The sequence below is a fragment of the Brassica napus genome, chromosome A4 (genome assembly GCF_020379485.1).
Source record: "Brassica napus cultivar Da-Ae chromosome A4, Da-Ae, whole genome shotgun sequence".
Lineage (NCBI taxonomy): Eukaryota > Viridiplantae > Streptophyta > Magnoliopsida > Brassicales > Brassicaceae > Brassica > Brassica napus.
Genome location: NC_063437.1, coordinates 5,364,578 through 5,380,262, shown reverse-complemented (window position 1 = coordinate 5,380,262; position 15,685 = coordinate 5,364,578). Strand labels below are relative to the sequence as shown.

General features: G+C 35.0%; 1 protein-coding gene across 1 annotated transcript; it reads right to left on the bottom strand.

Annotated features, from left to right (window-relative positions):
• Nucleotides 1-2,373: 2,373 nt before the first annotated feature.
• LOC106445784 (selenium-binding protein 2-like) lies at nt 2,374-4,674 on the bottom strand. Its single transcript, XM_013887417.3, has 6 exons — nt 4,413-4,674; nt 4,092-4,287; nt 3,553-4,012; nt 3,356-3,463; nt 2,966-3,238; nt 2,374-2,878 (listed from the first exon to the last, which is right to left on the bottom strand). The coding sequence occupies exons 1-6, from the start codon at nt 4,555-4,557 to the stop codon at nt 2,597-2,599; spliced, it is 1,464 nt and encodes a 487-aa protein (XP_013742871.2). The 5' UTR covers nt 4,558-4,674; the 3' UTR covers nt 2,374-2,596.
• Between the last annotated feature and the right edge of the window lie 11,011 nt (nt 4,675-15,685).

The window sequence follows — 15,685 nt, the reverse complement described above, 5'->3', positions numbered from 1 at the left end:
AGAGGGTTTTATTATCATAATATAAATGGTAGAAAATCAGAGTTTTGTTCCAGTATTAATATCAGAAACATGAAGTTATTTTCAACTTGGAAAATTATCCTCAACTTTTCTTGGAAAAAGGTAAAAACATTTATATTTTAAATTATACAGTATCTAAAATCTGTTTGAATAGATGAAATTCAGCTTTGTATACGATTGTTATATAGCAAGGAACTATGATTCAAGCTTCTGTTAAACATAAACTGATAAAATATTTTTTATTATAAAATAAATTTTAAAGGGAATTAGAAAAAGAGAGCGTGAGTAATCCATTATTCCTTATATACTAAAGTGCAAGTCGCTTGACGAATCATGTTTTGACATTTGGCAAATGTTTACCAAAAAAAAATTAAAATAAAGACAAATTTTCGCCATCTCCCATTTTTATGCAATCCTCAACTACCTAAAAAATTCCTTATTTTTCTCTGAATTTTAATACCACGTTAGTTACTTTTTTATGAAACTGTTTTCTTCATCTCTCCAATATATAATCTGTAAGTGTACTGGCTTTCTTCTCTACGTTTTATCTATTACCAAAAAGTTTTAAATTTGTGATTGAATTATCAAAACCAGGAGCATCACATTTTAAAAGGAAGAAGTAAGTGATTCATTGTTATTATAATGATGGCAAATTATGAGAAATCCGTTCCATGTTTTACTGCAACTAGAAATCTCCTTCTTTTTTTTGTCACCACAACTAGAAATCTCCTAAAGCACAATATCAATCTATAGAGGAAAAAAATAAACAAATGAAGAAGAATATATTTTGATAAAAGGTAAACGAGTTCCTACTGTTCAATAGGTTTTACACCAATAGGTAGATTGAAAACATCCTCAACATTCGATGGTGAGCAATTTGGTACTTTTTCTATAGTTATAGTCTTTCAAATATTCAAAAATACAATTGGTTTATGTACGTTTCACATTTGTAGGAGCAAAGATCAGCATGACGCATCGAAGATGGCATAATCAATGCTGCCATGGGATGATGGGAGACAAAATTACCAGAGGTATATATTAGCAGCTACATATTTATATTACTGCAGTTTTTTCTTTTTTCTTTTTTTTGTCAACTACTGCAGTTTATTCAGTACACAATATTCTTTCAAATATTTGATATTTCAATAAACAACAATAAGAAAATTTAATTTTTTTATTTTCAATTCTTTGGTAAAAAAGAACTGAATCCCTAAATTTTTTCATGTCAATGTCAACACGTTTTTTTTTTTTTATCAACCCGTTCAAATTTCTTAAAAGAACTGTTATTTATAACTAAAGATCATGTCACGAGTCAAACTGTTTAACTAGAGGGGGTGATTGGTTGGGTTTTAGAAAATAAGATTTTTACAATCATTTTTTGTATGTTTTTGCAGTAACTTTAGTTTTTTTGTTGTAGCTTTAAAAACTAAGATAAGGTATGATTAGTAGTATTTAAGGTTGTAGATGAAAATTAAAGCTAAAGTCACTTCCTACAACCCAACCGATCACCCCCTCTGTTTTTTTTTAACACCAATTAACTCTTTTATAAATTCAAAAAACTTATTTGTTCTCCCTACCATCTCTTTCTCTACCATCGTTTCTAATTCTTCTACATCTTATACAAGTTTTTATTTCAGATTTAATTTGCTTTCATTTTCAATTCAGTGTTCTCTCATTTTTTTTAATTCTTTAGGCATGATTGAGGTTGAAGATAGTACTTAAATATACTCCAGTTTCAAAGCTTTTTTCAAACAAGAAAAAAAATCAGAATTTTGTCAGCAATTTTAGGTAATATATAGCAGATACAAATTGAGTATTTACTAATCGGTTTGTTTTTTACAAATATGTTTTCTATAACAGAATATACTCAACTAACAATTATACATCTGTCTTTGTTTTACCCTTGAATTCAAGGTTAGTGATGACTAAAGAAAGAAGCTATGGAGAAGAAACCCAAAATGTAAGTTCAATGCACATGTTTTTTTTTTTGAAAAAAAGTTATCAACGAAATTGTTGCTTCCATAGATGTATCGCTTTTTCGAAAATTCATAATAATTGTTTTTTTTTGTAAACAGTAATTGTTTTACCCTTCAAAATGTTTTGCTTCAAATGTTACACGCCTAATTTCTGGTCTCCATTTAATCCAGCTACCAAATGTGACTAAAATAGTATTTAGTTTTGATATTAAAAATAAATAAAACACTATCATTTGATTAAAACAAAATAATTTAAATGTAAACAAAAGCTGGTCCGTGCATAGCACAGGGTGTATATACTAGTTTCTAGTAATACATAGGTCTGATACAAGCTATTAATACATATGATTCAAGCTTTTCTGGTATAAAATATTAGATCTGACACAAAAATATATTTTTTTAATTATATTGAAATTCGGTTTTATTAGAATATTCAATCTGATACATTCGATTTTATTTTTATAATCATTACAATCTTATGATCGTGCGATTTGGAAGACATTGAAGCTGATCCGTGCGTATCACAGGAGGTATCACTAGTTTATTATACTTTACAAAACACAACGATTAAATTTCAGCATTACTCTTTCATAGGTGCAGATTCAAATCCAGATATCGGAGGTGCAGTCTCCCCCAGGATATCTCATCTCGTGAGCAAGGGCAGGACCATCAGGTTCATCCCCAAAGTCAACAAAGAAATCAGGGTTTATTGAGAGACCACCTCTCTCTGTATCAACATCAATCTGAATAATGTGTGATCCTTTATCCATGAGTTCCGGGTAAAACTGACGGTCCCACGCACTGAAGAGCGAGTTCGTTGCATACAATCTTTTCCCATCGAGGCTCAACTGGATCATCTGAGGTCCTCCTCTTAGAGATTTCCCCTGCAAACATCGACATATTAAAAGAAGAGGTTGTATAGAGTTCATATAAAATGAAACTCTAATGCTCTTTCCGAGGGTACAACAAACCTTGATCTGAGGAACATCGAACTGGTAAGTGCTACCGTCTTCTCTAACAGCCTTAACAGGACTGCCCTTCTGTAGCAGTCCTCCCACCCAAATCTGTCCGGTTAAGAAAGGGTTCTTAGGGTCTTCGATGTTGTACTGACGAATGTCGCCATGAAGCCAGTTCACAAAGTAGAAAAACCGATCATCGAGGGAGATCAAGAAGTCAGTGATAAGCCCTGGCATTTCTGGAAGAATCCAGTTTTCTACTTTCAATGGTTTTACTGATATAACCACCTACAATAATAATCAATTCAAATAACCATAGATTGTGTGTAACATGTTAATCATAGATTTGAAAGAAAAGGAAAAACAAAAAAAAGGAAATGAAGATCATTTAAAAACTCTACTTGCCTCATGGCTCCATGTATCATCACTGTTCCTGAAAAATCTTATCATATTACTCGACAAGGCACTCCCAACATACCCTATATCTTTGGACGGGTCGTGCAAGAATCTAATCTGCAACAACCACATATCACACTAGATTATATTCCTTGATAGAAAAAGATCATCACGTTTAATGTAACATGTTGGAGTAATGGTATTACCTCAAGAGGTAAGAGACCAGTATTACCAAGGTCAATAATCTGTTTCATTTCACCTTCTGGCCATTTATAAATATGTAAATGACTTCCATACAAGCCATCAGCAACATGCTGGAGATTGAAACCTTTGGAGAATGATTTAGGTGCTCCCCAAGATGTGCTGATCATCGTATTGAACCGAGGTTGGTACCAGAAATCATACCCAAACATTGGACTATGCCCTGGTTTGTCCCACCTGCTTTTGACGTTAAAATCAGAGTCAAGAAGGAGAAACCCGTTTCCTTTTGCGTTTCCTTCTTTGTCACCAAGGCAAGAGACCAACATATCCCCCGTGGCAAGGCAATGAGACGTGTGGGGGAAGGCCAGTCCGGTCTTCTCTAAAATCTCTTTAGGCTCTACAACTTTATACAAGGACGGGGCCTTTGGGTCTGTCTTTGTGTCAATGGCATATATGCGACCAGATCTTCATAAAAACAAAAAAAGAAAAAACATCTATTAGTTCATCATTTAGAGATGTGAGGTGGTTCAAACAAGGATCTTACATTAAGCCTGGTAATACGAGGAAACGTCTATCAGCAGAGGCATCACCATGACAAGAGCTACAAGAGTTCCAACCAGTGTGATGAAGCTCGTCGCCTATATAAGGCATCTTCAGTCTATGAATGACGCTTGAATATGTTGGTGAGTTTGGATCTACATCTACCGTAGCCAAGTAGTCCGGCTTCTCTAGCCCCGTTCCTTTGTAACCCAGTTCAAAAAATGTCAAAAGTTATTTAAATACAGAGGAACCCACAATTAAAAGACACTAAACTTTTAATTAAGATAAACATGTTTTAATCTTTTTGGGAAACTGAAATGTGTACCGGAGTAGAGGGCGGTGACGTATATGAGCTTTTCCCGTGGACCGGACATGGCTGCGAGAGGGCTTGCGTAACCCGGACCGGACTTGCAACAACCTTTCCCTCCGCTATTGCTCACCGCCGTCGCCAATACAGTCCCTGTCGACATCTTTCTATATGTAAGTGTGTGTAAAGTCCTCAAGCTAGACGTCTCTGAGTAAAACGCAATCACTAGCACGCATGTTAACCTTATCAGTTTGAAGCTTTTGGCTGTATGCGAATAAGGACGATATGACTTGTGTCGTTATTACTATTATTTATGTCTGTATATAGAGCATGTGACATCAAACGGCAAAAGAGTCTATTCCAACTTCACAAACTTTTGTAGTGTCTTTTCCTACAACTTTAACATTGTGCCGATTTCATCTTAAACTAACATTTATTTTAAGTAAACTATTAAATATAAGCCAAAATTAACTTTAACCAAAATAATGGTCAACCATGCTTAGTCAAATATTTATTTTGGTTGAGTTAAATGAAACATGTCTAATTTCGGTTGACGTCACATGTAATTGTAAAAAAAAATTACCTAGAAAACCCAAAAATTGAAAAATATAAAAATACAGTTCAAAAATAAAAGCAAAACTCTAAATATACTTGTAAATCCGAAAAACTATAACTACCTGAAAAACCAAAAATATACTCAAAAACTATAAATATATTTTAAAAAAAAACTAAAATATATTCAAAACTCAAAAACACTAATCCCGAAAAAATAAAACCGAACCAAAAATCGAGTGGATACCTGAATGGGAAACTAAACCAAATTGAAACCATAATTTTATCGGATCTTAGCCGGTTCCTAATATTATTATTCGAACCACACCAAAAATCAAAATAACCAAAAATTAAATGATACCCAAAAGTCCAAGAGTACATGACCTGGGTTTTTAAATTGCTATTTTAATCGATGAAATAAATAAATAATCTAATATGTTACTTATTTATTTTGGTATCACTATATATTTAACAATCTCTGATTTTTTTTCTGTTATTTTGAGGTTTTGGGAATATTTTAGAATTTGATATATTTTAATTTTCTGGCTATTCAATTACTTTTTGGTATTTATAAAACTCCCACGGCTCCAAGTATATTTTTGAGTTTTCAGGTATTTATAGTTTTCGGTTTTTTGGTTATATTTTTATATTTTAGTTTTGTATTGGTTTTTATTATTTTAGTTTTTTGTATTTAAGAATATTTTAAAACTTTTGATACATTTTTGTGTTTTCAATTTTTTTTATAGTTACATGTGGCAGCAGATTCATCATAAATTAGACACATGACATTGGACTCAGTAGAAAGTGTATATTTGGCATTTGATTTAGTATGGTTGACTAATCTCATTTTGGTCAAAGTCAAATTCGCTTTGAATTTAATAGTTTAAGTTGTTTTTTTGAAATAAATATTACTTTTAAATGAAATTAGCACAGTAACAAAGTTTTGGTAGGAAAAGGCACGATGGAAAATGCTGAAGTTAGAATTGACCATTTTCCATTCACCAAACAATTGACCATTTTCCATTCACCAAACAAGAAAAGACAAATGATTTTGTTATTAACAAATAAATGACTCTTGATAAATACACATTTTCTAAAAACACTTCTGAAAGACCACAAATTGGATACCAATTTTCAGCAATTCTTTTAAATACAAATATAATCTAACATTTGAGTTAATAGTATACTGATTATTGTTGGACCCAAATCCACTACAGAAACCAGACATATTTATGGCTCAACTCCCGCATATCTGGAGCACGAGTAGGAAGAATGAAACGACGACCTCGGTCTCGAATAAGACCATAACGGAGCTCGATCCTGAACGATTCAAAGAAGCTAACACCGAGTCAAAAATAATATTCTGAGGAGACTTCCAGAATTCGCACTAATTATAAAGTCTCAGAGATCTTCGGGATTTCAACATAACAACATGACTATAGCGGAGGTTGCTAACAAGATCCACTATAAAAAAACAAAGAGAGGATGAAGGAAAGAGACGCTTTTTCCAAACCTAGACTATCACCATAAACATCGAACTCCTAAGCTAGATTATCCTGAACTCGACCTTTTCTCCCTTGTTCAGTTATTACTTAGTTCAAATTGATTGTACTCGTTGTCTTCTAAAGATATAGTTGTCCACGAAATTATCCTTCCTTAGTATTTACAAATAATCACTACTAAATAATTAGTGTGTATTTTAGGATCCACAATTATTGTTTAGGGTTTAGTATTTAGGGGGTAGAATTGTGTTTATGTTATATAAATCATTTTTAAACATTTATAAATGATTTATGAGAGTTATATCTTTTTCATCACAAATTTAGAGCATTTATGAAATAGTTGTCTTTTAAAGGTAAATTAAAAAAGTGATATAAGTTTGTGACAAAATTAAAAATTTTCCCCATACTTAATCACATGTATTTAACTAATTACTAATCTTAACTAATAAAATATGTATATATGGCTTAAGTTTAAGATTGTTAAAAGTAAAATATGGGACATAGTAAAAAAGTTATTTTTTAATACCAGAAGTTTTGGAGTCGATGCATATAATTCTTTTAAACCCAAAATCAAAGCATGTAATATTAATTTCGTCTCAAAAGATCACTTGAATCGGAGAATTCTAACACAATTGTCAGGAATTTTTTTTCTAATTAAGTTAATGATTTCTGGTAAAAAAGTATTTATTAGTCAATTATTAATTTACAAATTAAAAAAAATAAAATAATAAAAAGCTAAAAAGTTGTTACTACTCATGCAGCAAAGACGAAAAGGGATCCCCAACCAAGGGTGGAGGACTTAACACTACCTCAAATACCAGATAAATGGTGTTTCGTATATAGTTCATGGAAAGAAAAGGATATTTATTCGGACCAAGGATGATTTAGTATATTAGAGGGTCCTGATGGGCTAATGGGGAAACAAATGCAAAATCCATCCTTTCGCTCTTCAACTCAGAATTTGAATCTCTCATTTTGGCAATAGAAAGTGTGAGAAATCTAAGACAATTTCATGTAACGTTCGCAACGGATTATTCTCAATTTGTGAAGATGGTTTTAGAACCAAAAGAATGGTCTATTTTTGCAACATGCCTAAGAGATATTCAGCTACTAAAAGTGAGTTTCACTCACTCAGAGCTGATTCATGTATCACGAACGCACAACACAAGGACGGGGTAGTCTTGCACGCAGTGCTAAAAATAGTCATCTTTTGTTATCCACATGGGCACAGAGTTATCTGTTTGGTTTGCAGAATCTTAATTGAATCTATTATTTTGCTGGAAAAAAAAGACTGTTATCTTTGTTCAACTATGTCACAAGTTATATTTTCTAATTTTTAGGTTCAAAAAAAATGTCACAGCAAAGATTAAGTGACTTAGCTATTTTATCTACCACAAGTTAATTTTTAAATAATGTTAGTTTTTAAAGTTTAGTCAATGAGTTTGTGAAACGTAAAAAAAAATTATATAATTAAAATTATTATTCAGTTTTTTAATTTTCTTTCAAAATGACAATGATATTGCTAAGATATCTTTCTTATTTTGGTATGAATGAAGGCATATTTTTTTATTCATCATGTATGTTATTAGTTTTCGCATGGCTTTGGCTGGGGACAGGGATGAAGCCATAAATGTTTTAGTGGTGACTCAAATATTAAATAATAACTAGAATTTAATCCGCATGTCTTTACGGGTGTTAATTTTTACATTTTTATAAATTTTTTAATGACATTTCTAAACATATAATTTATTTGGATATTTTTAGATGAACCTGGAAGGATCCGAGTCCGAACCCCGCCCAAAAATTTATAATATCCGAACAAAGTTTAATTTTAACCCAAAAATCTGATACCTAAAAAATGATCGGGTACCTGGATGCTCATGTCTAATTGATTTTGTAAACAAATAAACAAAAAGTTATTAACCGGTTGAATTCTTGTCATGAATTAATCAATTTTATTCGAACTTGTGAAATTATTTTAGTTAACAGTAAAACAAATGCTGTCGAATGATTACGGTAAATATAATTAATGAAGTAATTAAGAAGAGTGAAAAAATAAATGTAAAAAATATAATCAAAACACTTAAATTAGGGAAGTTCTATTTTGTATTTTGTGATAAATAAGATCGAATTATTTGGAAAAGACAATAAATAAAGTGGTTTAAATTCTTTCAAAAAGAAAGAAGAAGTAAGAAATCACTTAAAAATAGGTAAATATTGTTTCGTACTTCAATTTTAATATAATAGATTATTAAAATTTAATAAGAAATATTATATACAATGTTAATAAATTGTGGATGTACTAACAAAAGCTTTGTATCTAGGGCAATTCCATACTCTTACTGCCATACTAGTAAGATAAGATCATGAGAGTTTCACCTAGCTTCACTACATCATGAGGAAAATACTAATCTGTAATAGTCAGCTAAAGCGTTACCTCGTTCCATAGTTAATTATTTGTATAATCTGGGTTACTCTATTTAAGTATCATCTTGTACAAAGTAAACATCATTTTGTACATTAACTTGCAACTAACGAGAAGACCTTTTTGTCCTAACAAATTCAATATTATAAGGGTGGCAGATTCGGTTAACCATGCGGGTTCAGTTCATGTATTTTGGGTTTTCGGATGTTTGAGTGTAGCAGTATATGCCAGGGCGGACATACAGCCAAGCAAACGGGTCACATGCCCCTATCTGATTTTACATTCTCCTTCAGTAATTAGTGTAGTGTCTATGAAATGCCCCCGATTGAAAGATAGACATGATGTATGTGCCCTCACCAAAATACATTCCTACATCTGTCCCTGCGTATATGGCCTTTTCGGGTATTTTATATATTAAGATCAGGTTTAGTTCAGTTCATATCTTTTCGGACTCATGATGGTTTGGATACTTGTTCGGATATTTTTATTTGAAATACTCATTATGTTCAGGCCCAGCTTAACTTTATATTGGGTCTTTGGATAAATTTAATTTACATGCAATATAATTGATTCACTAGTAAAAATCCAACGCATAGCCACTACAAAGTTGTGGCTATAGAGCAAATTATCGTGGCTATAAAAGAAACCAGCCACGCTTAGATGTCCGAAAAGTAGCGTGGCTATAGCCTCGTGGCTAGAAATAAGTGTGGCTTTTCGTGGCTAGTAGCCACGTTATTACCACGCGCGTTTTCGTGGCTATAATAGCCACGATATAATATTAAGACGTGGCTATTGCTAGTGGCTATAATAGCCACGATATAATATTAAGACGTGGCTATTGCTAGTGGCTATAATAGCCACGATATAATATTAAGACGTGGCTATTGCTAGTGGCTATAATAGCCACGATACTGCCACTTATTCGACGTGGCACTATTAGCCACGGTTTAAAACTGTTTTTCAGTGGTTATTATAGCCACGATTTAGCTACTAAGATTCAACATTTATAGTATCCACTGTTTTGAAAAACATTCGGTTTGATTAGTTTTAATTAGCCAATTTTCATATTAGAGATTCATTCAAATTATTAAAATTGCACATTCAATAAACACAGAGCTTAATATACAAAATAGTCAAGGTTCAACATTCATAAAAAGTTACATAAGACAAGGTTAAAAGTTTTGAGTCTAAGAAGACTATCAAAAGACCTTGTTACAAAAGAGGTTATAAAATAAAGTACCAACTTCTAAATGCCATTGAGAGGATTAGGCTGACCAGTTGGTGCTTGAGCCTGATGATCAGAAGTCTGTCCAGTAGGTGCTTGCGGGGGCCTAAGTGTTTGGAGGAGCTGATTGATTGCTTCCCTTGTTGCTGCAAAGTCCTGCCTCATGTCTGAGACGTCCTGTTTCACCCCAGCAACATCAGAAGTGACACTTTGGAGGGTTGTCTCAAGACCGCCCACACGCATCTCCAGGTCCAGGTTGCGGGCAATACCATTGGGGACGCGTGAAGAAGGCGCATGCTCCCTGAATTGTTCACTGCCCAGTCCGTAAACATATCCCCTCTTACTCTTAGCATTCTGTCAAGAGAAATGGAAAAATATTCAAAACCAAGCAAGAGCAAACAGAAACTAACATAAGGCTATTTGATCAACTCAGGTAACACATGTAATGCAATTGTCAAAACAGAACAGAAGATTAAAAGTGTCTGAGAATAAAAATGTTAAGCTATCATACCTTCAGATAAGCCTTGTTTAACATGAGGCGAGAAGGAGCAGATGATGCACTTGGACTCCCTGGTGATCCTTCAGTGTTAGAGAGCTGTGTGGCTTCCATCTCGGCCTGAGTTACCAGTTCTTCAGCCCGATAGTCCACAAAAGTCCCATCTGGTCGGGAGTGTGTCTCCCTGACAAGGGCAGTGTAGGATGGTGGTTCACCAGAGGCTTGCGTCTGCAAAAAAAAGAAATTAGGAAGACAGATTAGAAAAAAAATTATTTATAGTACAGACATGGAAGATACCATGTTATACGCTATCCTTGCAAAACACCTAGGGCCTGCATTATGCTTGTGGCACCCTTTACCCACAGGATCAGCCTTGCGGCTTTTAGCAGCCTTCTTGCTTTTCTTTTTAGCTTCATCAGTCGCCCAATACTCCAGAAGCAGTGTCCAGTCGCTATCATTGATGTACTTTGGCTTCTTGTGTTGCCTCTTCTTCTTACTAATCCTTTCACCAACGGTTGTCATCGTTTCCTTCTTCCACAGACCGTAGACCAAATCATTAAATTGAGGCTCCCAGTAGAAATTTTGCTACAACAAAAAACAAAACAGTAAGAGGTTTAGAAACAGGAAATAATAACAGTAAGAGATTTAAAAAAAAATGAAATTTTTGATTACCACAAACGTTTGCCACCAGGAATCCTTCCTTTCCTCAGGCACCTTATTCCAACTCTTCCAAGGACCCATGTAGTATCCTTGCCAAGTTGCACGGATGAAAGCATGGATACATGGGTCAATACCAAACCTAAGATGATAACAAACATCAGTAACTGAAACAAGACTATGACAAAATCCTACCTAAAATTTCACAAAACAATCCTAACAGAAACAATCCTAACCAATCAAAGACCCAATTCAAATAACAGAAACATTCAAAGATGAGGAAGTGATCTTACCATAAAGCTCCATTCGGCTTATCAGGATGGAGATGTGGCTGTGAGAGCCTAGCAGGTGAGTTGAGCATCGCATTAAGGGTCATCTGCGGGTAGCTGTTTGAACGAGATGAGGAAGCAGCATGGTTTGGAGCGGCTCCAGTAGCACCAGGAGGCATAGGAGGTGACCCAGCATGGTAAACAGCGGGTCCAGTAGCACCCGGAGGCATAGGAGGAGACGCAGCATGGTAAACAGCGGGTCCAGTAGCACCCGGAGGCATAGGAGGAGACGCAGCTTGTGTTCCAGGTGCTCTTGTTGAGTTCATCTGTAAAAAACCAACAAGAACACATCTTTAGAGTCAAGAAAGAGAGAAAGACAAATCTAAACGAAGAACAGAAAGTAGACAGACAAAACCCCTAATCGAAACAGAAAGTAGACAGACAAAACCCCTAATCGATACTCTAAAATAAACAAAACCCTAGATCGAAACAGAGAGTAGACATGTAACAACCAATCAAACAAGACAGAGAGAAATCGAAACCCTAGATCGAAAACCCTAAAACATCATATCGAATCGAGAATCGAAGGGTTTCATCTCCGAGAAAGGAGAAGAGAAAGAGAGAGGGTTACCATGAGAGGTGGGAGATGGAATCGGAGACGGCGAATTGAATCGGAGACGGCGAGATTGAACCGGAGACGGTGACACAAGAAACGGAGAGGAGAAGAACTGTTCCGTCGCGAGTCGAGAGAGAGAGTTTGTCTTTTTTTCTCTAAGTGTTGAGAAGAAAGAAGAAAACTGAATTATTAAACCCTTTTCTAAAGCCACGAAAAATCAATGGCTAAACCGTGGCACTGAACCGCGAAATTAAAAACAATTGGAGCCAAAACCAAATCAATTGGAGCCAATCCAATTGGTTTACCAAAATTTTGGCATAGCCACGATATAGCCACGCAATTACAGTGGCAATATGTAATATCTCGCGGGAAACCAAAAAAAATTCGAGCCAAACCAATTGGTTTTTTCTATTTTCCTTATAGCCACGAAACAGCCACAAATAAACCGTGGCTCTATCTAAAAACGCGTAACCACAAACACCCAACCCCTAAAGCACAATCCCTAAAACCCAAACTCTTTTCCATCAAACCTTATACCCATACAACAACTACAATTCAAACCCTTCATACATTCATATATTACATTCATATATTTTACATAATATAATTTTTCCAACAATCTCACAACATATTTTACAAACCTTATAACATATTTTACAACCTTACAACATATTTTACAAACCTTATAACATATTTTACAACCTTAAGCATATATTTGACTACTCTGAATCACCGTCTGATTGTACCTCAACATCTGATACATATTCATCGTTTGGAGGATTCACCGGGGCAAGATCATAATCAGAAACATCGTCAACAACATGTGTTTCCACCCGTAACAATGAACTTTCTGCAACTTGGTCACGTCTATCATCCTGCCACGCAGTTAAAGCAATTTCGGACGTTTCTCGGATTCCTCGAGGAATAATTTTTGCGCATGCCCACCAATCATCGGCAGAATGTCGGCGTACCCGTGGATAAGAAATAAAACATGCTTGATCACAATTACCTGGTCATGATACAATAACATCGAAGTTTAAAATTATGGATTTTCATCAAACATTAAATCTCAAGCACATATATATTTCACTTACCAGGTAATACAAAAGGATCATATTTTGCATATTGTCTTCGTGGTGAGACATCAACAAGACCAGATGGATGTATTCTCATACCGCGATTTTCCGTGGTGTCAAACCACGAACATTTAAAAATCATGACCTTCAAGCCAACATCACCATGATACTCCACCATCATAATCTCCTGTATGAGGCCATAGTAGTCTGTCTCATTGGTTCCAGGAACACAAACACCATAATGTTGAGTTTTTCTATTTTGACCGTGGTTATGTGTGTGGAAAGTGTATCCCCGGGTGTGATATATTGGCCAAGACCTATAATTGCGCCTAGGACCTTGTACAAAATCCAACATCCACATAGGAAATGTGTAAAACTGAGTCGCATCATTAATCTGCAATAGAATAACATTGTTATAAATTACATCATAAAATAAATAAATTGTGGAACTTGATAATATTAAAACAAAAACTCACATAGTCTTTGCACCACTCTGCAAAGTTGGTGTCTTTCGCTTTTTGCATTGCAACTGGAGTAATATCAGGAATACTCCGTGTCATATATTCTTCAAACATCCTGCACACATTTAAAATATTAGTTATGTAACTAGAAATATGTATTTATATTATATTTTCATAATATTAAGGTACCTTTCATATGGAGCAAATGTTTCACAGTTGAGCATCATAAATGTCTGAAGAACGGTGTTATCTTTATCATTTAACCAACCAGTTGAGCATTGACCACTGATTCTCCCTTCGTGGTAAAACAAAGGTGGTACATCCGGATAATTGTATGAGAAACGAATATCATTTGGACCTTCTGGAATGCTCATGATCTCAGGATGACCAAAATAATTTGAGGATGCTCTTGAAATCTCCTTGTTTATCCATTGTGCAACTATCGAACCCGCAATGCGTGCTTTGTTTCTGACCATCTTCTTCAAATGGTACATGTATCTTTCAAATACATACATCCACCTAAAATGGACGGGCCCACCTAAGGCTACCTCATCTGGAAGGTGCACAAGAAGATGTTGCATAACATCGAAGAACGATGGAGGAAAAATCTTTTCCAAGTTACAAAGCTTCACACCGATATTTGCCTTTAAAAGACCAATATCTGATTCTTTCAAAATCCTCGAAGAGATATCTCGGAAAAAGAGGGCAATATCTGTAAACAAAACATTAAAGTTATAACATCAATCATAGTAATTATTAAGATAATATAAAAAATAAATACCTCTAATTGCCGTATGAACATTTTTTGGAAGAAGTTCCGCGAATGCAAATGGATAGAGTCGTTGCATAATGACATGACAATCATGACTTTTCAGTCCATGTAGCTTTAAATTGCTTTCGTCAATACATCGACTAAATTTGGAGGAATATCCATCGGGGAATTTTATATCATTTTTCAGCCACAGAAGGAATTCTCGCTTAGCCGCATTTGACAGCCTGAATATTGGCACGGGCATCGTTCCATCCTCTTTCATCTCTAAATCACGCCTTTTGCATAGACCTGGAAGATCCAATCTGCTTTTGACGTTGTCTTTTGTCTTTCCAGGAGCATTTAACAATGTGTTCGTGAGGTTATCGAAGAAGTTTTTCTCAATGTGCATGAAATCAAGGTTATGCCGAAGAAGATGAGTTTCCCAATACGGCAACTCCCAGAAAATACTCTTCTTAACCCAATTGTGAGTAACTCCGTATTCAGATATTGTCTTGGATGGATTATCATGTCCATTCCCTCCACATTCAACGGACTTTGATAAACCTTTTATATTATTTATCCTCTCACGCAATATTTCTTCTCCCGTCAACCATGGTGGAGGAGGATCCACAACTGTTTTTCCCCGTGTAAATGCTTGAGTGTTTCTCCTGTAAGGATGATCTTCATCTAAAAATCTTCTGTGGCAATCAAACCAACTATGTTTCCGTCCATTACGTAACCAGAACGCACCTGTCTCATCTTGACAATATGGACACGATAACCGACCATGTGTCGTCCAACCTGAAAGCATCCCATACGCTGGAAAATCGCTTATCGTCCACATCAACACTGCTCGCATTATGAATCTTTCTTTCCTTGAAATATCATATGCCTCCACTCCATCTTTCCATAAACTCTGTAACTCTTCAATCAGCGGCTGAAGGTAAATATCTAAGCTTTTTCTTGGATGTTTGGGTCCGGGAATTAGCACCGAAAGGTATAAGAATTCTCTTTTCATACACATTCCCGGAGGCAAATTGTATGGAGTTACAATAACTGGCCAAAGGGAATGTGCTTCGCCATTCATACCAATCGGATTAAACCCATCCGTTGATAAGCATAGATAAATGTTTCGGCTTTCAGCAGCAAATCCAGGATATAACTCACCGAAGTGTTTCCACGCTATGGCATCAGATGGATGATGTATTTCTCCTTCCGGAGTTACATGTTCCTTATGCCACCGCATATTGGAAGCTGTCGC

Excerpts from the sequence above, each read along its gene's own strand:
- LOC106445784 (XM_013887417.3), bottom strand. The coding sequence starts at position 4,557 with ATGTCGACAGGGACTGTATTGGCGACGGCGGTGAGCAATAGCGGAGGG. Across the intron at positions 4,288-4,412 it reads CGTCACCGCCCTCTACTCCG|GAACGGGGCTAGAGAAGCCG; the intron begins GTACACATTTCA and ends TGGGTTACAAAG. Across the intron at positions 4,013-4,091 it reads CTCGTATTACCAGGCTTAAT|ATCTGGTCGCATATATGCCA; the intron begins GTAAGATCCTTG and ends GTTTTTATGAAG.